At 35.9% G+C, this 24,720-nt stretch overlaps 1 protein-coding gene across 9 annotated transcripts in view; it reads right to left on the reverse strand.

The window, feature by feature from the left end:
• Positions 1-24,720, reverse strand: part of USP34 (ubiquitin specific peptidase 34) — a 137,090-nt gene that overhangs the window by 65,382 nt on the left and 46,988 nt on the right. For all 9 annotated transcript variants that reach the window (XM_055725696.1, XM_055725692.1, XM_055725691.1 and 6 more), the window contains 19 exons: positions 16,859-16,940; positions 16,682-16,774; positions 14,371-14,496; positions 13,819-13,948; positions 13,158-13,193; positions 12,625-12,755; positions 11,444-12,060; positions 10,774-10,988; positions 8,931-9,046; positions 8,720-8,847; positions 7,480-7,569; positions 6,511-6,606; positions 5,301-5,383; positions 3,826-3,980; positions 2,823-2,936; positions 1,775-1,874; positions 1,485-1,644; positions 898-1,024; positions 654-801 (listed from right to left, as the gene is read on the reverse strand). In XM_055725696.1, coding sequence (XP_055581671.1) covers positions 654-801; positions 898-1,024; positions 1,485-1,644; positions 1,775-1,874; positions 2,823-2,936; positions 3,826-3,980; positions 5,301-5,383; positions 6,511-6,606; positions 7,480-7,569; positions 8,720-8,847; positions 8,931-9,046; positions 10,774-10,988; positions 11,444-12,060; positions 12,625-12,755; positions 13,158-13,193; positions 13,819-13,948; positions 14,371-14,496; positions 16,682-16,774; positions 16,859-16,940 — 2,747 coding nt within the window. The remainder of the gene's footprint in view (positions 1-653; positions 802-897; positions 1,025-1,484; positions 1,645-1,774; positions 1,875-2,822; positions 2,937-3,825; positions 3,981-5,300; positions 5,384-6,510; positions 6,607-7,479; positions 7,570-8,719; positions 8,848-8,930; positions 9,047-10,773; positions 10,989-11,443; positions 12,061-12,624; positions 12,756-13,157; positions 13,194-13,818; positions 13,949-14,370; positions 14,497-16,681; positions 16,775-16,858; positions 16,941-24,720) is intronic.

Here is a 24,720-nt window from a genome sequence, read left to right on the forward strand (position 1 = left end):
AAGGAAACAAGAAAACACTGTAAAGACAGTGAACAACAACAGGATGCATATTCATCACACTGTAAGCAAGCAACGATGGTCTCAGGAGGAAGGTGATTCCAAATTAAGAGCGTCAGAAGAGGATGAATGACCATTTTTGCTACAGGATGATCATAAATTAAACATCAGTTGCAGGAGTGAGGACAATCTTACACCTGACTGGAATACATGTATGTAGGGTATATAAATATGAATTTGAATTATGACTTCAAATTCTGAACCAATGCAAGAGCCAGGAACCTTCATTTCACAAAACACAGAATAAGTTTCTATGTAACAGAATCTCCAAATTACAGAAAACAACATAATGAAAACAATGAGAAGAAAAAATACTGTGCGGGGAAGTGTATTGGAACTTGGAGCTTGGCTGCATCTGAGGACTTCTGGCAGACCCACATTTTCTTTGCTATTTCAAATAAATGCTAGCGCTTAAGAAATAATGCTATTAACTAAAAGCGAGGGTGATGCTAACTATAACTACAGCTAGAAGAAAATATATCATAATGCTTGCTTATTTAGGATATCTGAGGAAGAAACTGACCACAACCTTCTAAGCTCTAAATGGATGAACCCTTGTAAGGGAAAAAAATACAGGTACAAGCGCTATAGCTTACCAGGGAAATCCCCCTTGCGGCTGCTTTGGCCAAACTCCTGAAGCTGTGCTTGTTGATTTATCTGCTCCTTCTGCAAATTTTCATACCAATGGGTAACTTCTGCCCGTAGATCAGCCACCTGATCACTAGGATACATTTCTATAGTCATCTGAAATAAAAAAATTGTTTTATTATTCAAAGCCCACAGTGGACTTACTGAAATTTAACAGTGAAGGATGGCCTTGTAAAAGGGCTTTTAACTGACCTTGTCAGGAAGCCCAGCTGGCTGACACACAATTCGCAGTGGCAGTGACTGTTTGTCACTCAGAGCCTTCAAGTGACTGCTGATACCAGTGCCTTCAATCTGCCACTGTCTCAGATGATATGCAAACCTTAAGGAGGAGGTAAAAAGATGGAAAAAATATTTTTGTCAAAACCTATTTAACACAAATGTTTGATAAACAATGACAGGAAAGACAAAACTTGCACCTTTATTCACTGTTCTGGGTTAGGGTTTTTGTTTGGTTTTGTGTGGCTTTTTTTCAAGATAAGAGGAAGGTATTGATATCCTCACTATTTTTCAAATCAAAGTTAACTTTGAAGAAGTTTCTTTGGTGAGGAATGGGGAAACATGAACTGTATATATTTATACAAGGACAAGGGCCAACCCTGGTAACTGTTTAGACCTTTTATATTAAAAGTTTCAGAATTATCTACTGCTGTCTTTTCTTTACACAAAGAAAACCAAAGAAACTATTACTTGAATGAATAATAACTCATAAGTCATTCATCATTACGATAAGAGGAACGGAAATACATTCCGCATCCCAATAGATCAATAAAGCTATTTACCTTCTCCTAAAAGCCTCCAGGTGTGTCTTCAGCATTAGGAGTCCTCTTTCAATAATGGTCAGACTTGAGTGAGAGTCTTGCTCAAGGTTACTAGAAGCTATCATCAGACTCTCCATACACTTGCTAATAAATTCTTGTTCTTTTTCCAGACCAGTTTTACCTGTAATATCAGTTAAACTAAATTATATACGCACAACTTCAGGATTATGCATTTTTATACTAAGAATAAAAGGGGATAACACTAGATATTCTTTACATTTTAAACAGAGAACAAAAATAAAAATTCATACCGTTGATATAGTAAGAGTTGATATACTGGATAGCTGCTCGACTGACGTCACCAGACTGTGCTCTTAAAGCAATACCCCAGAATTGGTCCATGCCACACAACTGTTTTGACAAAAGAAAAACAAACACAGAAAAAAAAAAAACATTGCCTCATTGTTACACTGGGAGCGATGCTTTTCTGACTTGAGACATTTTATTTGCCTTGTGACGCAATTACTAAAAATACCTTCATTTTTCCTCTGCTTGGGTTCTCATCACTGCACTCATGAATTACTATAAAATTCTAAGTTTCACAGAAACATTTTCATACTTTGAAGCATGAGAAGAACTGGTTAAAATTCAAAAGAATGACCTCATTTCTGACAAACAGGAATACTTCTAAATGAAGACTTAAAACTGCAATTATAATCAGTATTCATTGCAAGAATAGCATTTTAATAAAAATTTGCCTTAATTCACAGAAAAATATCCAATATATCATTTTATTTCTGAGATAGTTTCTCTGCACAAAAAACTACAGAAGAAAAACTTCTAAAGCACTTCACATGTACACTGAGACACATTTTATAAGAGATTTCTAGTCAGAATTAAATATGCCTAATAGAATGTCATCTGAATCTTCTTATTTAGGAAAGTAAATGTTACAAACCCATTCTTTAAACACAATAAATACAGTAATGCTAAGAATATGATAAACCGCACAAAGATATGCAGGCAACAGGTATCACTTTCTTTGTGGTTTCCTATCTCTACCTCTAGAGACAAGAGCCACACATGCTCAAAGTCATGAGGGAAACTCTGGATCATTGGCCTCTTATTTGCATTTCACTGTCTCACATTTGGAACTTCAGAGTCCTGAGTTCCCAGGGACCTACTCAAGACAGCAATCTGTGCAGACCCCACCACTGTGGGCTGTGGCATTCCTATCTCAAACCAGTAAACAATATTCAAGTCAGTAAGTTCTCAAGAGAGATGCTGCTGCAGATGAGTAATTTAATTTTCCTCTTCCCTCAGAAAGAAATAAAACATAAGCACAGAATCTAGGCTTACCTCTGAGTTTGAGCCACCATCATATGCACTAGTAGCCAATCGAGCCAAATTACACAAATGCTGGAAAAGGTTTAGGCCAGTCATACTAATAGTTTCAGGTTTTAGTTGTGGCATCTAAATAAAACGAATGGACTTTAGTATGGAAAATAAAATTCAGTAATGGAACGGATAGCAATTACAGAGTATTTATTTCATTAGCACAGAACAATGTTACTGTTACTACCAATCATATTCAAATGCAGTAGATCAACTAAAATTTATTCTTGCAAAAGATCACACTCTCTGAATTTTATATACAATACAAAAAAATCGACCATAATTGGCTTCAACAAACCTCTTTTCTCTACCACCAATTTGGACTGTAACAGTGCAGACGGAACAAAAATTACTGTAACATTACCTGCTTAACTTATCAACAGCAGGAATATTTATTAGCATACACGATGTTTCTGTTCAAAAAAACTCATAAGTTTACAAAACCAGACAAAAAACTGCATAGCCTTAAAAAAGAACTAGACTACATTAATTATACAAAATGGATAGATTTGAAAATTTCATTTGTTGGAATGGATGGGATGCCTTGCAAAAAGCTCTGATGCTGCACGTTCATATTTTCAGTGGATGTATTAATGCGATTCATATGCCCCTCCCAAAAAGAAGAAAAGTCTTTTTTTTAATCAGGTAAGCTATACATCATAAAGGAAAGAGTAGTTCTGGGTGGCTTTTTTTTTTTCCACATTAAAGTGCTATATAGCTTCAGATACAACACACAAGCTACCTGCAAAGAAACACTCAAGTAAATACTAGTGTGAAAAGAATTCATACCAATTCGTTCCTCTCTTCCCTCCAAGCAGAGAAAAATCATTTCATGACAAGTGGGGCCCTCCAAGACTACTGAAGATATTTTTTTCATAGACACAACTTTAAATATGTTAAATAGTGCTGGTATGGAAAAGAAACACTTTTACTAGGATTGTAAGGTCGCAATTAACTCTCTACATACCTTTTCCAAGAAAAGATGCTTGTAAGTCTCCATACCCATAGCATGTTGATCTTTACTTCGTACTTGATTTAAGAACCAGTGTAGTGCATCATCGTAACATTCGGAATCTTCTACTAAGCAGTGCCACAGTATGTCCACTTGTTCTAAACTCAACCCTAAAATTAGGGAAGTATTTTTAACTAATCCTTTATAACATCAAATCTATAGTGACAGTCCACAAAACCCAAGAATACATGCATAGAATTCAGAATAGTCAGGACAAGAAGTTTTCAGAAACAACAAAAGAAAAATTCACCACCTACCAATTAGGAATTAGACTTTTCCCCTTTTAGAGCTGGCAATCAGCTACAGGTTTTGGTCATTAGTGCTCTCGGTTGTTACTAACCCAATGAGTAGCGTGGGCTGACCTGAGCTCTCATACCAAACAGCAGGTTGCTTCTTAGTTCGTAAGTAGTTATTGGGCATAGAGTCCAGCTTTCAGCTGGGTATTGAGACTGTGGCTGAAAATAGTATCTCTGTAACTATTTTATTGCTTCTCCTTTGAAGAGAACAGTAGGTTTATTTTCTTAGCTGGTACATAAACATTTGTGATCTCACCAAATTTCTTTTAAAAGAATTGCGGCTATTCCATCAACAATAGCAAATACGGTGTTGCAAGTTTTTTCTCTCTTGGCTACAGATATTCTCATTCCTTCCTGTATTCTAATGACCAGTGACGAGCCATACGCACACCATATGCCAACTTTGTCTATAATGAGACTACCCAAAGGACTCCTCACTTAAAGCGTTTTAACAAATGACCTCAAGATACAATCAACTGAAAGTCTCTACAGAGCTGATGCTGAAAAAACACTGAAGGCTCCTAGTTCACAAGGGCTTGAGAGCAGCCAAAAGAATTAGTGGAAGGGAAAGCCACCAAGGGTTACTAAAACCACAGAAAATCATGTTCAATTTTGAATTCCATCAGCCACATCAAAAGACTTCTATTTTTAACCTTTAGAGTGAAAAGGATTAACCATCTGCACAGATCAACTGTCATACAGAATACTACTTTCGCAGAAGTGTGAACCAATTTCCAGTATTATTAAAATATGAAGAATTATTCCCTTTTGGTATCACAACATACAGCACACTCTAGTAGAAGATCTCTGAGAACATCATGGACATGAACCAAAACCCACAAATACAGACTATATTATCTTCATTTCAGTAATTACTACAATCCCAATATTTAGAAAAACTGAAGCACAGAAAACAGAAAAATTTGTTTCCACAGAACTGCAATAGAATCTAAACTCCAGTGTTGGTTGTGTGCTTCCATCAAAAAAAATCTTCCTTCTTTTGAAACAATATCAGAGTTTATTTAAAATTGTATGTTTAAAATATCGTATTTATTTAAGCTAACATTGATTATTAAGAACTATGTGAGCCTTACTATGAGGTGCTTCTCTGATAAGGTAACCTCAAACACTTACTGAAATGATCTGGTGATCCTAGAGTTGAAAACACACATGTCAGGAATTGAAGACGAACCTGAACTTCTGCACTGTGGCTGTATCTAAAATTTAAATTTGTATAAAAACAGAAGTTTATTTAAGTGTTTATTGTCATAACTTTTTTTCCCACTTATACACGTGCCTCTTAAAACCATAAGTGATTTTTTCTTTCAAGTTTCTTTCTGAACTTCTAGTTCAGTATATAGCCTAGACTCCAGTTGCACATGCTACAGAACCACACCAAACAAGTGGAATGACATACTAGTCATTACTAAAGTACTTTTTTGTTGCTTTTTTGAGGGGCGGGAGTGGAGGGTTTTTTGGCATACAATCCAGTTCCCATGAAGCATTTTGTCATTAGCAACTTGCAGGATCTGACCCTAGTTTTTTCCCTAACTTGTAAAATGCTGGTATTTCTACTCTGAATTGCTGATCTCTGCTGATACATATCCTTCACAAAAAGTATTTTTGCAACTTACATAATATATTTAACTTTATCTGTAGTTGTAAGATAGAAGCTTAAAGGTCAAAAGAGCTGAACAGCATTTCATTTTGCCGTAATTTAAAGCAATTCATCTCACTTTCAAACAGCTTTTGAAGTAATTCCTCACTAGAACCATGTCCAATACAAAGGAGTATGATGAAGTAAAAATTTGACCCATAAATAGCAACATTTTTCAACTGTGGATGCCCATATTTACATACTGACTTTGACATCTGTCAAAATGTGAGTAGTTATTCCTCCAGGATTGGGAAGCTAGAAATTCTTTCTTGTGTATATACACCTATTTTTAACCATGCATATTGGAAAGTGCAGATGAATGTGTTAAATAGAAAAAAACAAACTACCGCAAAGGTTAATAACAAGATTTTAAAACTAAAACATTTGAATAGTTTTATGACATGAAATCGCTTTAAATTGATTTGAATACATAAAATCTTTGTGTTTTATTTGTAAAGGAATACTCAACATAATGTCTAACAAAAGTGACATGAGAGTTGTTGCATGTTTTTCTAAGGAGGCTATTTAAAATGTTACCGTTTTCACAGACCTTTGTCTCCCTAAGCATGTAATGTCCCTATAGAAAGTATGTACTTTTAAGAACACATCAGAAGCACCAGAAGAAAAGCAGAAAATAAACATTTAAAATGTAAAATATCAAACACTCAAAGTCAGTTGTGTACTTACAATGCGTGTTTATGTCGTCCTTCCCTGACTGCCTGAATGTAGTGTACCAAATTATCAAAGAAAAGTTTCATCATATTAAGTTCCTTTTCTGCCCACCTGTAACAATTTAAAGGGCAGAAAGTTATTATGGTTTGCTTAAAATGATCAGAAAAGCTACAGAAATTAGACAGCTATTATAGGAAAACTGCACACACATCAAATCAAAGCAAACATTCAGTTTTTCCATCTACCATGAATTCAGGAGTATTTTCTAGTACAGTACTCTCTTCTTCCCTGTCATCCACAAAGCTCCACAGTGTCGTTATTTTCAGGAATGGGACTGACAGAACACTCCCTTCTGAGACCATGAAAAACGTCCCTAAAGGCCCTAATTCAGAAGAAGTCTAAGCCAAAACCCAGAACTGGTCATATATTTAAACATGTCATGTGTAAAAAGGCCAAGAAAAATTGCTGATAGTCACCGCAATCCTTGCCAGAAGTTCCAGTAGTCCGTTCTCTGTAGTTAGCCCAGCTAGTTATATAGTCTGTTCTAGTAAGGCATGCTAGACTATGTATCCTCACATTTCAACGGTTTTCTTACAAACCAATTTTTTTATTACTGAGAAGCATTTGATATAACATCAGAACAGAATGATGTAACATCAAGTTACTACAACATTTTACAATATACTACTAGTGGATGTCTAGTACTGTCTGCAAGTTTTTTGGGATTAAAGCGGGGAGGGTGGAGTGGGGTGGGTGTTCAAAAAAAATATTCAGTCTACAGCTCAGTTACAACAGTAGTGTATATTATGAAGAAATCCAGGCCTGAGTGATTAGACAGGCTTATATATCTAGACCAGACAACAGACAGATGATGACCATAGTCATTATTGGTCTGGACAACAGCGAAGGAGCAAGCCTTGCAGCAGCCCCCTAAACGTCATCAAGTCTCTTGGTTTAGGCTGCTGGGGACAGGGGGCTACTTACATTGTTATCCAATGTGTGTCATAACTGCTCCCAAATTGCTGAAAAGTACCAAACAGCTTTGGAAGAAGACGAAGTGAAACTACTACTGATCTAAAGGAGAAAGAGAGAAATGATGACAGTATATATATGATTGTTACAAAATTAAAATTGTCCATTTCAAAATTACTTTGAGAAGCTCAGGTTCAGTGAGCCAATAGGCTGATGGGACTGTAAACACCTAAGTGCAATTGAATTTACCATGATGTTAGCCAATCAGTTTTCTGAACCTGAACCACACATACTTCAAATTCTTTACATGTAATACCTTGGTTGCACAGCTGCTGGACAAGTATAAAAATAAAACAGTATACATTTTTCTTATTTAAAAAAATTTGAATTTTAAAAGGTAAATTCTTATTTTTGAGTTTCATAAAATTTGTCTTGTGAAATTTCAGCAAAATGAGTACATTTTTTCCACAAACAGATGACAGCAGAAATCTGCCTCAAACTCACTGTAGACACAAGTAGATGTGTATTGTACGACAACTATCTAGGCAAACTCAAGAAGTGCATAAATGGCACATAACGGAAATTTCTTATCAGTGATAAGTATCTTCACATTTCCATAAATAATTATAGTCTCAGTATACTTGTAACTCCTCATCTCACAAATACAGTTCTTAGCAAAAAGGTAACACTGCAGGCAATGTCCACCAGTTGATTAGTTCTATCAACAAAATAAATTCCAATTTTGCCAGTCTTGAAACTGTACAATCTCACAGCTCTGGCTGGTATTGAAACAAGTTATCTGAGGTCAAGGTATTACTTCTACCTCCAGCTGCTTCTCCACAGAATCCAGACCCCACAACAGACCTGGTGGAAAAGAACTCATCTGTTCCTCAGCCACTTGCACATAAAATCTAAATACATAGTTCAAAATGCTTATGCTAAGGTCCTTTGACCTTGCACTCAACTGGCCAAGGTGTGGACCCGATTTTACCAAATGTTAGGAAGGCAGTAACCTCTGGCAGAAGGGAGAACAGACAAATCGGCAAGATGACAAATTCACGACACTGACAGAATAGAAAAATCGAGTATCAGATACATCCATAACACCTTGAAAACTATTCTTATACTTCTGTTTTTGTCTAGTTTAACTTGTGTTCCTGTAAAATGAAACAACCATTATAGTCAACCTGGATTTCCTTTATGTTCCAAAAACAGATACATATAAAAAGAGATGACTTATGATTTAAGTTACCTGTTGTTTGCTAAATTTTCTAAGCAGCCTTCAATAAATCTCATTCGAATCTGTCTGTCAGTGAACCAGCATACTAAAGAACAGAGCAGCTTCTCTGCTTCATTTATTAACCCTTCAGAGAGATGAATCTACAGCAAGTAGAAAGAAAAGTCACTGAATAGTATGTATTTATTTTCTTTAAAAAAATATTCTTTTCTGGTATTCAACTTACTGCATCTTCATCCTGGACCAGATCCCACAAAAGGGTATTTCCTTTCTTACAAACATTATCCAAATTAATGTCCGTCACCGCACTGCTATTATATTGATGTTTATGAACTGCTGGTCCTGAACAAAATATAAAGACCGTTATTGAATAAATAGAAGGAACTACCTAATCTGAACATTATTTCCTAAGTGCACAGACAACAAGAGGCTTTATTTGTAAACTTGGCTATTGTAAAGTGCAAACAACAACACTGTAATTGCAGCCTTTTTCCACATATGGGTTCTTAAAAGAAGACAAACTATTATGACCATACAAGAAGTCAACAGGGCAGTTAAGCCAATATTTATACTGGTTTTGGCTAATGACAATGCACAATAAAAACTTTACTTAAGAACTGCAGGTGCAGGTGCAATTGCTTTTTCATTTAATTAGATTTAATTCATAGTATAATTAAAATATTTCTTAAGTCTTTCTGTGGTGCTGTGGTCCGAAGGGAAGTATCTTTGTAACTACCATGGTTGGAAAGCAAGAAAGAAGCACATTTCAATAAATTCCCCTCACAGTGCATGATCTCCTTCATCTAACTAAAAGTCAGGAAAAACAAACACCATTTTTTATATACAGTAAAGAGTATCAAAATGCATGACTTTAGAAACTCATCATGTTTTCATAAACACTGATAGACATTTTCCTTCTTTCCACAGCTGGTACCATTCATTTATCTACTACTTGATACTATTAAGAGCAAAGTCAAGTAGAAAATTTAGACTGCATGCAGAACACTGTAATTATTTGCATGTGCAAACTAGGGGTGTCAAAAATAATCTGCATTGAAGGCCTCATGCTCAAACAATAATTTGGATCTTCAGTAAGATGTGCAATATCTATGGAAAATACTGAAAAAATATGCTGATTTATAGCATGTTTTAACTACAAAGTTTTAGTAGTTTACTCAACTCCATAGTGTAGAAAAAAGATCCTTCCAGATTTTCAATGTCAGACTGAAATTATAATTCAGTTAAGCCTAAAGAAAAAAAGACTTCTTACTCAACTGTGTTTCAGGAAAAGAAATAAACAGTAATGGTTTTACTGCCTGCTGGAAGATAGCAAACTTGGTTCTGCCAGACCAGTGAAGAAAAATGTCAAACCTTCACCAACCATATCCTCCATCATATTTAAAAGGGGGATAAAACAAAAATAAAGCTGCTACAATAGCACATGGAAAGATGACATAATTCTTGAGAAGTGTTTTAGTAGTATCTTAAACTGGACCCTGAAGTAAACTAGAAGATTTGGTAGCGTAAGACGAAATAGCAAAAAATGCTCTTTAAGGCAAGCTCCCTAAGATATCAAGTTATACTTTAACTCATTTTTCCAAAATTATCCTCTGTACAGCCCACTGGGGTTAATTCATTTAAGATGACAAATGTACAGAATCACTGTAAGATGCACCCACCAGAAGAAAATCACATAAGGTTTCAGAGAGAAAAAAAAATAATCTCACATTTCAGTATCACCTTTCTTTTTACTTTAATAACTTACTAGAAAAAAACATTTGCTAGGCTCTTTAGTGCCTTTATTTGTTTTAACTTGCCTTACAAGCTTCAGTAGAAATGGGGGGTGTACCTGAAATTTAAAAAAGGTAAATACAGCTAAACTTATGTGATATAAAAATGAATCTCTTGGAGAAACGGTAGAATGTCAGCAGATGCTGTGGTTTCTTTGGGCAAATACACATATATGGTTAATATAATTTGATTACTTTAGTTATCGGATACTAATTCAAAATTACGTAAAACCGAGTCAGAAGTACAATGTTTTTCTGATTTCTTTTTATCACTCTTACCTTGACTAAGATGTTCATGATAGATAGAGGCAAGGTTAGGAAGGTGCTGCTGGAGATGAGATGTTAGCTCAGCATGTGAATTAATCTGTACAAGCTCTTCTTCACAGCCAGACTCCTCCCCATCAAAATCAGCCATATTTTTCTCTGATTTTGCACTGACTTGGGAACTACTGCAACTGACATCATCTGCACTTAGCATATCATCGACCATATGCCTGTAAAAGAAGAATATTAGAATGGACAGTATCAAAGAGAAAGCTGTTTATAGCAGACTACAAGTGAGCAGACATCTCCCTAAAGCTAAAGTCAGGATGAATCATCTGTCTGAACAGAGCAGATCTTCACATGAGTTTGAAAAACAATTACAGATAAATTGAAGGTCTCACTATCATGACAACTGTGTTGACTTCTTTAATGTTAACTAAATACACCATTTTCCAAACTAATTTTAACATTTTATTAAATGTTGTCTTATTTATTCAACACAAAACCTTAACAAAAAACTTTAATCAAATGTTAACAAAACAGATGACTGTGCAACTATCTGCTGTAACTATCATGTCTGCTAGACAAAATTATCCTAACCATAGCAAAATGTCCATAAAAATTTCTGCCCAAATGGAATATTTTGCTACCACTTTTATTTCTGAAGAAACATCTAGCCACCTACCCATCATGGTGGTGGTGATGGTGGTGGTGATGGTGATGATGCTGTGGCCCAATGAACTGTCGACAGTTAAATAATTCATTTCCAATAGTTTCCCCAAGGAAGTCCCCTGTATGAGTTATACAAGAATCTTGAGACCCTTGTGAAATGTGAGCAGCGCTCATTTCCCCTGTCATATCATGCTCTGCATCCTCAGTGTGAGAACAAGCATCTAGCATTCTAATTCGATTATCCACCGGTGTCACAGAGTCACTGTTAAAAACATGGTCCTTTCCTGCCCCATTATTTGCACCACTCCTCTCCGATGCCCCTTGTGAATCTCCCAGACAAATGCCTGCTTGTGATTCCAGTTTTCTGCTTCGCAGATCTGTGCTCCTACTGCTCTTCTGGGGATTATGACTCCTATCTTCTTCCTCTTCATCCTCCTCCTCTTTGAGAGCTTCAATATCTGCAATGTCCTCAGACTGCACCTCGCTGCCAGGGCTTCCAGCAGACTGGCTTGCATGACTGGAGTTGGCTTCATTGCTAGATCCATCACTGTGGCCACTGCTACTACCGGGACCACTACTGCCATCCTCACCACTGTTGGCTGTCTCATCAGAGCTTCCTTGCATGGATTCCTGTAATAATAATAATAATAATTATTTTTTTAAGATTGGTGGAAAAATAAAACACCACTGAAAATACATGATCAATTTCATCATTCAAACACCATTCTCAAACGTGCCAAATCTACCAGTTTTCATTCGTTCTTTCTCAATTTGGGTGCCAATGACAAAATGCTCTGAGAAAGATTCAGATTTAAGAATTATTTTTGCATTATCTTATTCGTAAGAAGGTTTATCTTCAGGGTTTGCACCTACACAGAGTCACAGTGTGACATGTGAACAGTATGTCACGCAATCCCTTACTAAGAGATTAATCTAACTGAAATACAATTTAAATGCCACAAGCCGTTTGTTTGAGGTGTTTTTTTGTAGTGCACTTGTTCACAGGCAAGGTACAATATATTCTATGTGAACTGCACAGAATATAAGTAAAGATTCCAGCTATCCACTATCTTGCTGCAGGTAAACATACCTGCTATGCACCTGTTCAGGTCTTGAAACAATTATGGAAAAAAATTATTTCCATTGTTAGGGAACTCAGTAACAACATTCACAGACTAAGATTTACACTCTTACCTCTGTATCTGAAAGACGCTGCTGTACATGTTTTGTTCTGTTAATAAGCTGTTCCTCCATTTCAATATCACTGCCTCCACTCTGATGGGTGTCACTGTTGTCACTACTTTGAGGGCTTGCTGCTGGTGACCCTAGTTCAAAACCACATTTCCCAGTTACTTTGTGATATGTGTTAATTGGAATATAACAGCATCACATAAATCTGCCTCAAATGTTGAACTCAACAGCATTCTTCCTGCAAACAGCTGAACAAGGGATGTAACTCAATCTGTGTACCTAAACACTAAAAATTATTTTTAAAGCACTGAGCATTTAACTACAAAATTTGTATTCTTATGTCTCTTCTTGCCATATATAGCACGCCTACTTGAATTTCCTAGATGCTACATGAAATATTATTTTCATTTGACTTCTCATAAAAATGTAATTTCAAACTTTTACTAGTTCTTCTATTCAAATTCAATAGCTGTAGAAAAAAACACTGTAGTATCAAACATTATCAGCCTGTGGTGTACTTCTAAAAGTGTACTTACAAGGTGAAGGGGCTGCTCTTCTGAGCTCCTCTTCTTCTGGAGGAAAAAAGCAGGATGGAAAAATAAGTGACTAAGAATCTTTTTGTCAGCATATAGTTTTGTCCACGATTCATAAAAATCAAGAGTAGGAAAAGAAAGGGAAACTACAGCAGAATGGCTTGGTAGCACCTTTAGTAATGAGTGTGGGGAAATATACAGTCAAGTAAAAACAAAAAAAAACCCCCACCACAACAAAAAATCCCACCAACCCAGAAATAGCATGTAATGTCAGAAACTAGGTAAAAAAATAAGGTAAGCTCTTGTAAGATTTTATGTAGCTATGTAAGTTACAGATGTTCAGCAGAACTAGAATAGTTAACTGATGAGTTATGGACCATCCTCTGAATTTAAAAAAACAAAACAACAAAAAACCCCACAAAAAACCTCCACATACTATTTAGATACACAAACAGAACTGATCTGAAAAAGCTTTCCAAAGGCACTCACAAAGTTGTAATGCTTTTGTCTTTACCCTCAACTTCTGCTTGAAAAATATGCCAGCATGACACTTTTTAAAAATACTTCCAAGTAAAAAGTTCTATACATCCTTTTTGTCCAAAGTCAACAAGGAGACTACGAAAATTAAAAATGTAACTACCTGATCTATTGGAAAACCACATACCTTTTTTGTTTCCCATGGGTAGATTGGTACTCAGTAAAGATGCAAAAGAGCTTTGTTTTGACAGCTGAGCCTTAGCTGCTAGTGCATTATTCCACAGTGCTTTTATAAGCATTGATGCCAAATACAAGGTCTAGAAACAAAACCAGGTTAACAGTGCCATTAAGAAGCAGTAGGTTTTGTACGCAAAGATCGACTGTTAAGCCTTCTATAGGCCAATACTATACTTCACCAAAATAAACCAACCAAAATAAATGAATGCACAAAGTAATGTTGTGTGAAACACTTTTTAACTTCAGACATGAAGTTAAAATCTTCTATCAGTGGTTACGTAGTCCTCAAAAACCTCTGAAAAAGATTATAATTCAAAAGCCAGAAAAGGCCTACTTGAAGAAATATTACAACTTTACTCACATAATGTCCTCTTCATGCATTACTGAGTATTATTTTTACATGCATTCCTTTAGAAAAACAAAGACAAATCCATAATGCTTGACTAATATACTAACATAGTTTCTTTTCTCATTACAGTGATTTTGTTTGGCTCCTCTTTACCTGTTCAGTGTGAGCACTTGGATGAAGAGTTGAGACCAGGTTAAGAAGATGTCTAAGTGGGACAGGGTCCAGGTTTTTGATCAAAGAAGGAAACAAGTCATGTATGTAACGACTGCAATGCTTTAGCTACAAAGTAGAAATAAACGGAGAAGGTAACAGCAAAATAAATTTCTAAAAAAAATGTCAAAAATTGATAAAATTTGAGCAATTAAACACCACCTTTGCACAAATTCTCAGAAACACTTGTCCAGTAATTCCAAACTACATCAGACTTGACATTTTGCCTTAACTTCATTTTTACACTGCGAAGCATATAAAGTTTAGTGAAATCAAGTGTAACAACATCTTCCTTATTTCCAGTTCCAAGAGATTTGGTGAAAAGAAGAACTGGAAGTTCATGTGGTATTTTAACTTAACTGTAACTTATAAAATATTAGTGTATATGCTAAATCCTGAGGGAAGTAATATTTGCAGTGATTACCTTATTAGCAGTGGTAAATACAAATAAAGACATTACAGACTAATATGAGACTGAGAGAACAGACTGTGTGAACTGTGTGAGAATTACTTATAATTCGGTTTTCCTTCCAGTAGTGGATATCAAAAAATATGACAATGTATTTAGCTAACTACTATACTTACACATTGAAGTTACAGTGCTCCTAGATGCTTACCTCTTAGGTTAAATGCTGCTTTTCATAGTCACTCAAAGGGTTTCATTACGTTTGTAAGGATGTTTATATTCAAAAGAATAAAATAACGGTTACAGGAAGCTTCTAGAAAAAACATTCTTAACGCTGGTTGCCACACAGGCACCTCAAAAGGTTTTTTTTTCATTAGTTATTTTATCTTGCGTTCTTGGCATATAAAATATCTGTGTCAGCAGTTTATGAGGTACAGGCCATCCTTCACAGGATTTAAATGTAAAGATGCGGGTTCTATAGAGGGATGCATTTAAACATGTTGAGATATCTGCCTCTACTCAGAGAAGATAAATTTTTGTCAAAAAGTTTAAAAAGTGGAAGATGGATTCTTTAAGGCCTTCTCTTCTTACAGTCTAAATGTGTCAGTCTTTTAAATAACATTAGAGGTTTAAACCTTTTACAGGAAGTAATCAGGACATACAATCGAACACGTATATTCTGAAAATATCAGGGTGTCAAAATGAACATGTGAACTGTGGAAGACTTATCACATTTGGGTAATATATTAAGTTCTTAAAATACTATAAAAGATAATTAAAATCCAGAGGTCTAACGCTAGTGTTAGTTACTATGTGTGTGCAATCAAGGGAGCTAAAATATTGCTTTAAAAAGGTAAGTGAAGTAAGTAATCATTAATTACTCTGATACAGAAATTTGTTGGAGCCTAGTAGAGTGAATGCTGTTATAATGAGCATTTATTACGTAGCAGCTGCATGTTATAATGACAATGGACTACAGAGGTTTCAGAATGTATACACAGCATTATTTGAAACAAATTACAGAGAAATACTGAACACAAAAAACCCCAACCCTTCAAATTCTAACTTGTATAAAAGTATGTTCCTGTCAAAAAGATCAATTTTATTTCTGACCTTCATTTTGAGGGTATTTTTTAGAAAAATTGACACTGAAACCTTGAGGGGGTTTTCTGGTGCTTGGTTTTTGTTTGTTTGTTTGTTTGTTTGATTAACAAAAGCAGACTGAAACCATGGAAAAACAGTTTCCACAACAGGAAATCAAGATGTCTACTGTATTCAAATCCCCTAAATAATAAATTTCACAACCTAAAATAAAAAGCCTAGCAATCCATTAAAATTAGCAAACAAATATAGCTTTCCAAAGGAAAAAAACCTATCAGAGTTTCCACGTTTACCAAGCAAAAAATAAAATCTCAGTGCCTTCTATAGACTGTAACACCAGCACCATGGCACAGCTGTGAACTTCATTGTCACAATTTTCACCTGATTGTTCCCACCAGGAGTACCAGAAATGGAAGCTACAATACATCGCAGCAAGGCAATTTAGCACGACAGTAAAAGTATTACATCTACCCTACAATCTTCATCACCATTCTTAGTGAAAACACTATGTCCTTGCTATACAACTTCAGGTTTTCCTTGTATGAAAGTAGCATAGGTGAATTTTTGCATCTAATAAAAACCAGTAACTGTGGCAATTACCTAGCTTGAAATTTTGGTCAGCAAAACACTCAGACAGATAGACAAAGTAAAAAACTTAACTTTAAGAATGTAAAACAAAATCAACTTGCCATTTTCTATTTTGTGGGTTTTTAATCACTCCTGCAATTATAAAATTGTTATATATACCTGTGCTGCAGCCCAAATACAGTCTATATGTTGAGTACTAAGTCTCCCTTCAGCTGCAAGAAAATTCAGAATCACTTGGCACTGTTTGATGATCTGCAAAATGAGAACATATTGAGGAAAGATTTACTAGAAGTTACACCCCCATGTTTATACTAAAAATAGTAATTTCATACAAACCTCAATATGTAAATTTGGTCCAAAAATGTGCTCAACTACATTGTTGCTGATAAGCCAGTCTGCAAGCTCTTTTGCAATTGATCTAGAGATGAAAAAAAGAGTGGACATATGTAAAATTATCGGTCTATAATGTATATGCTGTGCTCTTCCCTAGCACAGCATGTTTTTTCAAAATAAGATCTGTAATCGTAGTAAGCACACGAAAACTTTTTTGAACGCAAAGCATACTCAACATTTGTTCATTCAGGTAGGAAGCAAAAGATTTCCGCATTTTTTCTGTAGCTGGAAGGCTAATGCCAAATACCAACATTTCCCACTCACCCCTCTGGTTCATTAGCAAACCTGTAGCCAACAACTCTACCTATTTTATTAGTTAATAGAGCTCAACAGACCACCTGCAGACCACTTTTGAAGACCTCACAGGTAAGATTTTGATAAACAGTGCTATTTAACCTGAATTCATCGTGAAATTCCAGAACTATTTTTTAAAGAAAGTAACATAAACATTTTTAGATTCTCTTGCATAAATAGCAACTCACATAGCTTTAAAAACCCTATGTTTTACACAGTCAAACTCACACATATGTAGCATACAGATACTTCAAAATTCTCATTTTCTTTCACCCATAAGAATGGGGAACTCTACCCACTGCCAATCCATAAGCAAACATTCAAACAGGAGAGCACAAGGAAACTGAATTTTCCAAAACAAAAGTTGAACTTCCAGAAAGGACTGCTCTGTCTGGAAACTAGTGCATAAGCTCCTTTTTATTCCTTCCTTTCAAGTAAATGTTTGTTTATCCAGATTTTGGCACCAGAAGCAATTAGAGGACATCACAGTATTTAAAGAACAGCCTGTAGTTTTAAATGGCCCTGGAATAAAAGCCCTCTGTTTCACAAACAGGAGTGGATGGGAGGGAGGGGACGTCTTAGAGGACTACAGGAAGAATTATTTTTACCAGTACTGTATGTGTCATGTTTATGGTCACTATTAAAATTCCAGGATTGCCAACCTTTATCATCCGCTGTAAGAAAAGAAGATTCTTTAAGTACAAAGAGACTGCCTTTGTAGGTCTTCCAAACAGGATTCGCTTTTCCAGGGCACATTGCCAGTTCATCAATTGTTTTGAATTGCCTGATCCCTATGGATGAACTCAAGGAGCAAAATTCCTGTTACTCAACACCATTCCTATACTGACTTCTCCCATTCTAATTCCAGGACATGGGGAATCAAATGTTCTTATATTGCTCAAAAAAGATAACGTCCCCAACATTTAAGTAGTAACTAGCTTGTGAGGTACAATTTACCAATAGTATCACTTACAGCCTATTGATAAATTAGTTCTTATACCCTGTCAAATTGACTTTTCAGTATCTGCTCAGAGGGATGAAAAAGGTAAGCCAGATCTCTTCCATGAAATCAAGATCTACTTAACTTCCTACAGCCTCATTTCAAAACAAAACCAAAATCCAACCACCACCCCCAACCCGCCAAAGATGCCCACCCCAACCCAAACTTGGAGCATGCACATTACAGACCCACTGAGGGCTTGCATTTCTGTCAAACAAAATCCAAAACAAGACCTTTTGACATGCGAGCTGTGATTTTGCAGATTTTACAGCTAAGGGACCTTATTATTCATTTGAATATATGCTAACAGTCTCCTTTTAGCAACACACACAGCTCTAAAAAACGCTCTTATCCACCTGCCTCCATGCTGACAAGCACAAGTGACCACAGTGGCATTGCCCATACAGCTCTGGTACTTTCCATTTTGTCAGACAGCTGGCAGACCCAATACTACACATTGATCTTAAATCGTAAGTGCCCAACCCACACTGTGAAAACCAAATGCAGCCTGCAAAAAAGTGCCATGAACCTACAACCTGTTTGCCCCCACCTCCTTCTTACGGCTTTACACTGCTTCCCCTTGCTGCGGGCCGAAGTGCTCCTGCTACGTGACCAAAGTATAAGCAGGAAGCCTCATAGTTTGCATTTTGCACCTATAAAAGGTAGGCAGACCTGGTCACACGAGTGAACATACATCCACTAGATGCAGGAGACCTAAATGGATGCATTTCTAGATACAAACTGTAAAAAAAATCACTGCATATAGTCCTCCATAAGGTGCAAAAGCCTTAACACATGAACCATAAGTCAATGGAGGCAATTTTGTTCCACGACCACTTAATTTCTTCTTGGGTCTGAATTTTTAAACCTGTTGCTTTCAGAATGAATCCCAGATAAACACTGCCAGGCAATGTTAGCATGAAAGGACTTACTCTTCAGTGTGTCTCTCTAAACCAAACACTTCTGCTAGTGCCACAAAGTCCATTAGACATTGTATCCAGTCATTGGTTGCATTTTAGCTACTCCACAGGAAAGAACAAAAACTCTCTTAGTGAGTTCCTTCACATTTTATTAAATAAGTATGGCAGTTCTCTATCTCTAATTGGCAACATTTTTCTTCTGAGAAATAATGGATTATTCTTTTCATGGAATGCCTTTTTTTAATAGATGTACTCTCAGCAGTAAAAAACTCTTTATCATACTGGTGAGCTCAACCGTGATAAAATGACATCTCAGATTTCTGAAGGTAAACATTCATTTGATATGGATTTGTTGAGGATGACAAAAAACAAGAGGATCCTTGTGAAAGGTAGAATGCAGCCTTTGTGTTTCCCAGCGAGAACTGTTCCTCCCAGAATGTTTTGCTGAGGGCACACCAATCACTAAATACACTGCCTTTTAAAATGACAAAGTTATTACCAGCACCAAGTATTTTGTTCTCTCATATACTAAGAAATACATTTGGGATAGTAGATTCAAGGATTCACCAAAGAAAACTAATTTCAGTGTAAATGAAGGATGCCTGACTTATTTCCTCAACACTTCAGTTTCAGGAAAGTTTTTTTTCATCCAGTGGTTTTCCAGCTCCTTGGTAAGTTTTCTCATTTCCAAACAGAGCTAACATCTTAACTCACAAGCAATTCCAGAACTTCATATAAATAAAAAAACCTTGCCAGCCTATGGATAAATCAACCTATGATTTAAGTCTGTGTACTGTCATTTACCCCATTTTAATTTAATAATTATCAGAAGCCCTATAACCTTGAGAAATTTCAGATACACTCAAATTCATAAAAATTCATTGAGTTCCAAGTTGTCCCAAATCACCACGGCAACCTGGACATTTTACTAGAGGATTTAAAGTATAATTTTCAATATTTTTCAATGTGGCTACCTTTCAGTTTCTAGCTAGGTTAAAATTTCTTCCATATAGATTTCAATTTCAAATCATCTGTATTTTTCGTAATTCAAAAGTATCTTTTCATAAAGCAATTTGCAAATTATTGTATAACTATTACTAGACAATAAAACTACAATTCAGGCAACTCATCAAAAACTCAATTTTCAGTAAAGGTATGCTCAAATTTTCTTGTAAAAGAAGTTCTTCAAAAGGTTGTAGAAAAATTTTCCTCTTCATCCTGAAGCAAACAGTGAGAGTGAAAAACATGCATTATGATCTAAGTATAGGTATGCTTACTCTAACATGGAAGCAGCAGTACAAAAATGGTTTTACAAATTAGGTATCTAAGTCATACAGGCCTTCACAGTAAGAACACTCATCTTGCTAATAACATGTATTAGCTGTTTTTCCACAGATTCAGTAACTGGGATAGCAAAAGTCATTTAAAGAACTTGATATTCTCTACAAGTCTGTGTTGGGTGAGGGAGGACAAGAAAAGAATGAAAAAGTAAAGGGAGCAGCTAGTCTAGTTTAATAGCCTCTAAATCTTTCTCACACTGGAAATCTGCAAAATATATTGGGCTTGATGATCTCTAGATTCCATCACCTTCTCCCTAGACTTTTCATTTAAATGCACTGACAATCTGTATCTCTCAAAAAAAAAAAACCAAACACTTTCAGGAAATGAAATTCAAGCACTTTTGACATTACTTTCCACAGGCATTCCATGAGACTGCAGGGAAGAGAGTGGAAGCTATGCCATTTGTGATATAACTTGATGTTTATGAACTGCACTTAGGAAAGGCAAGTACTAAGCTTGCACTTTGTTCATTATTGTAAATAAAACTATACAGAGGAAAACTACAGTTTATGTGTTTTCCAGGTAGGTCAAAGAATGCCTGTCTATAAGAGGACCGGGTAAAGTCCTAGAAACATTTTAATCTAAGGCTGTGGTGCAATACTTGGTAGCCACACGATGACCCAGATCCAGGAACAAATCCCACAACAAAATACCCCCCCAGAGAAAGCCTTATTTATCCAGCCAGTCAATTCCCAACACAATTCACCACGCATCTACAAAAACACACCAGCTCGGTACTGGATGAAATACACCAGCAAGTCAGCAACGTCACTGAAAAATATGTAAAAGCTTACAAGATAAAATGCAGCAATATAATGAGCAACTTGCAAAGGATGAGCACTAACATTTCTTGACAAAATCACGGAAATAGTTCTACAACACAACAACAGATGCAATACACTGATCTCAACTATTTAGGACCAGAAATGTAAAGAGGATATAGCAGGCACCTTCTCAACACACATTCAAGCACATGGTTTTGTTTACGAGCACACATTTTCCTATTTGATGCTCTGCAGGCTCCAAAACCACCACTCCGACATCATCTCGAATATTTAGTAAACTACTATGTATGCCACTAGAAAGGCATATACCACCAGAAAGAAACATTGATGAGTGGAGTAAAAAGCTTTACTACTGGTTGGTTGTTTTTTTTTTTCAGAGAAAATGCGAAAAAATCCCTGGAATGTGGAATGGAGAGAGGGGAAGAAAAGTTTAAATGATGCTGCCATAAATCCAGCTAGCGAGCTGGATTTCTCAATTTCAAAAATTGAGAAAGCAAGAGTTAATAGGAGCTAAGAGAACAGTGGCGAAGGGAAAAAGCAATACAAAACTAGCAGTTTAATAGCGCAATAAATAAGGAAAAAGAGGGAAAAGAAAGGAAAAGAAATAGCCCAGATCTTTCTATTCACAGGTGAAAGGAATTTTGGACATCTGAAGTTACTCCATAAGAAGCTTTTTAAGTGAGAGTAGTCAAGTTTTTTAAATTAGATGGGAGGTTGCCTCAACATCAAGCTGAAACCCAAATTCCTGGCTGCCTGCCAAGAGAAGAGCAAAACAAAATATCTCTTTACACATGTTATTTCCACAAGCTACCAGTGTCCTTAATAAAGAAAAACCAACACGTTTTCCTCCTGTGGTCCAAATAGCACAAAGGAAAAAAATCTTCCCCTCCCTGAAAGGCACGATCATTTTTCACTAACTGGCATCAGCAAAATAGTTTTACGAATCACTATGCAATGACTTGAAAACTCTTCTGCTCAGCCTCATTGTTTTTAGCTTCAACAGATTTCATACTCTTCATTACCTCAGATTGCAAAGAATTTGATTCTATCTTAAGAGCCAGGGATAACTAAATTAAAAATATTTCTCTGAGGGTTACTATGAAGTTGGAGTCACTGAGACATTGCAAGTATCTGGACAATACACATACTCAGTCACCACAAACCCTCAACCCTAGAGAAGACAGTCAAATACACTAAATCTAAAAAGACATACAAATACCTGGAGCTAGAAAACAGACTCCTGTGTCTCAGCTTTCTGCTGTTTTCAAGTGTAAATTGTGAAATCCAGTGTTTTGCTAGTCAGAAGATGCTTTAGCTTGTCTTACCATGAAAAAATTTGCAACCATGCAGATAAAGGTGGGAAGCTACTGTTGCAAAATAGTTGCTAAAAAATCCTGATGGTACTTCCCAACAAAAGGGAAAGAGCTAGGACTAACTGACAGCTCTTTTTAAAAAAAACAGATACCTCCCGCAAACCCACCTTATCAAGATACAGAAGGAGAAATCCCAAAGGTTGACAGTTCCAAATGCATCTGGAAAAGTCAAAACACATAATGGGGATGACCAGACATAAAGCAAAACATCCTCCTTTGATAATTCTGCAGAGGCTACAAAGGTACAAATAAATCTTAGACTTCCTTTTTCCACTAAAGAAAGAAAATAGGAATGAAAAGCTTTCCTTTTGCTGCTCATTCAATCACTGCCAACTCCGTAAGCGCCTTCTCATCCAAAAATTTCTCAGGAACACAGTCTGTAATGAGAGGGAAGCTTTGTACTGAACAAACTGTAGAAGTAAGACATTTTCCCCATCCTTCTGCACCAGCCTTTTCTGATTATTTGGATGGAAGAAACCAGTGATTCCAAAAGATATTTGAAGATGAGCAGCAATACTTGTTACTGCTTTGTACCCAACTTTTCAGGTAAAACACCAGACTGATTGGAATTCAGAATAGAATAAAAAAAAAAATCACATACTACAAAAGTGGAAAAGAAGGTCTTCTGTTCATGCTGCATTCCTTTCAAATGACAGGCTGTTTACAGATGCCCTTGCCAAGAAAGTAATATCCCAAATGAGAATTTGACAATTTCCTTCAGCTTTAAAATAACTCTGATGTTCTTGCATAGTACATCTGCTCTTCTGCAGGGAAATGTAGGCACCCTTCTCTTTTTTCCCCCCAGTTGATAACTTTCCTTTCTTATATTTGACACAGAAAATCAAACAGCTTATTAGATTTAACTGGCAGAATAACTTCTTGTTGATGTTAGTTACTACTAGTAAAAAACTATTTCATTCACAATGTGTTTCAGAAGATACACTAACCAAGAAACACGTCAGTTTCAGATTTTCAACATGAAGGAAGAAGAAATGGATAAAATTAAGGTTTGGCAGTCCCAGTGTAACAATACACCATAAACTCGCAGCACAATATTGAAAATACCCATCAACCAAGCCACCTCACATACTCAACGTGTTATGCTCCTGTAGTATTTACTTCTACTGCTATAGAACTAGAGGCTCTGGAAAAAACCCAACACCTCTCCCAGGGCACAAAAACTAGAAGTAACAATTACATACAAGGATATATTATGTTAATATTATAATAAAATAATACATGTGTGATTAACATTTATTACAAGAATGCAAATTTGTGGAAATGTACATGGACTTGATGACATTACATTCAGGTTTCATCAGGTCATAGTAAGATATCTGCATTATACTTGATGGGAATTCTTTAAATTTTTTCTGAGATTATGTATCAAAATTTCCTTTAAAGTTAATGGATAGCATTGATTCATGTTCACTTACTGATTTAGTGAACAAAAGACAAGAAAAAGTTGATCACAAGTGGTTACTTGTTTTGTATTCTCAAGGTATTTTCAGATCTTTATGGAAGCAAAACTGCCCCAGATTCTGATTCTTTATTTTAAATATCAGCCTATTACCATAAATTTAACTTCAAATATTCAAGGTGTTATTAACAAGAAATCTACAGTATTGTGGTCTTGACTGCTGCCAGGTTTCAATAAGCAAGTGTCAAAATAAAACCACCCAGACAAAAAAGCAAGCCAACTGCTGCTGTAACAGTCTTCTCATTAATGAGCAAAAGATACTGGAGAGTGTGTGTCTGTAACGAGACAGACAGGCACATAGATGCAACACCCAAGATAAAGGGAAAGAGAGTATCACACCCCAAGATAAACATAAGGAGTATATCACAAGTAAAATCCTAGATTTCACACACTTTGCCTATCATTTCAAAAGAACAGTTATTTCAACTACCTGAAGACATACTTTTGTCTAAATTCTAGACAGTCCTAATATTAAGTTTAGAGTTACTACAAAAATCAATACATTTCCTCACTGGAATCCAATCCCACACATGAATCTCCTCAAAGATTTATGAGGGTCCCCTTTAGAACTGTTAAAACACGCCTGAATTATACAAATAATGACTTTGAAGA

Source organism: Falco cherrug, chromosome 13 (assembly GCF_023634085.1).
Source record: "Falco cherrug isolate bFalChe1 chromosome 13, bFalChe1.pri, whole genome shotgun sequence".
Lineage (NCBI taxonomy): Eukaryota > Metazoa > Chordata > Aves > Falconiformes > Falconidae > Falco > Falco cherrug.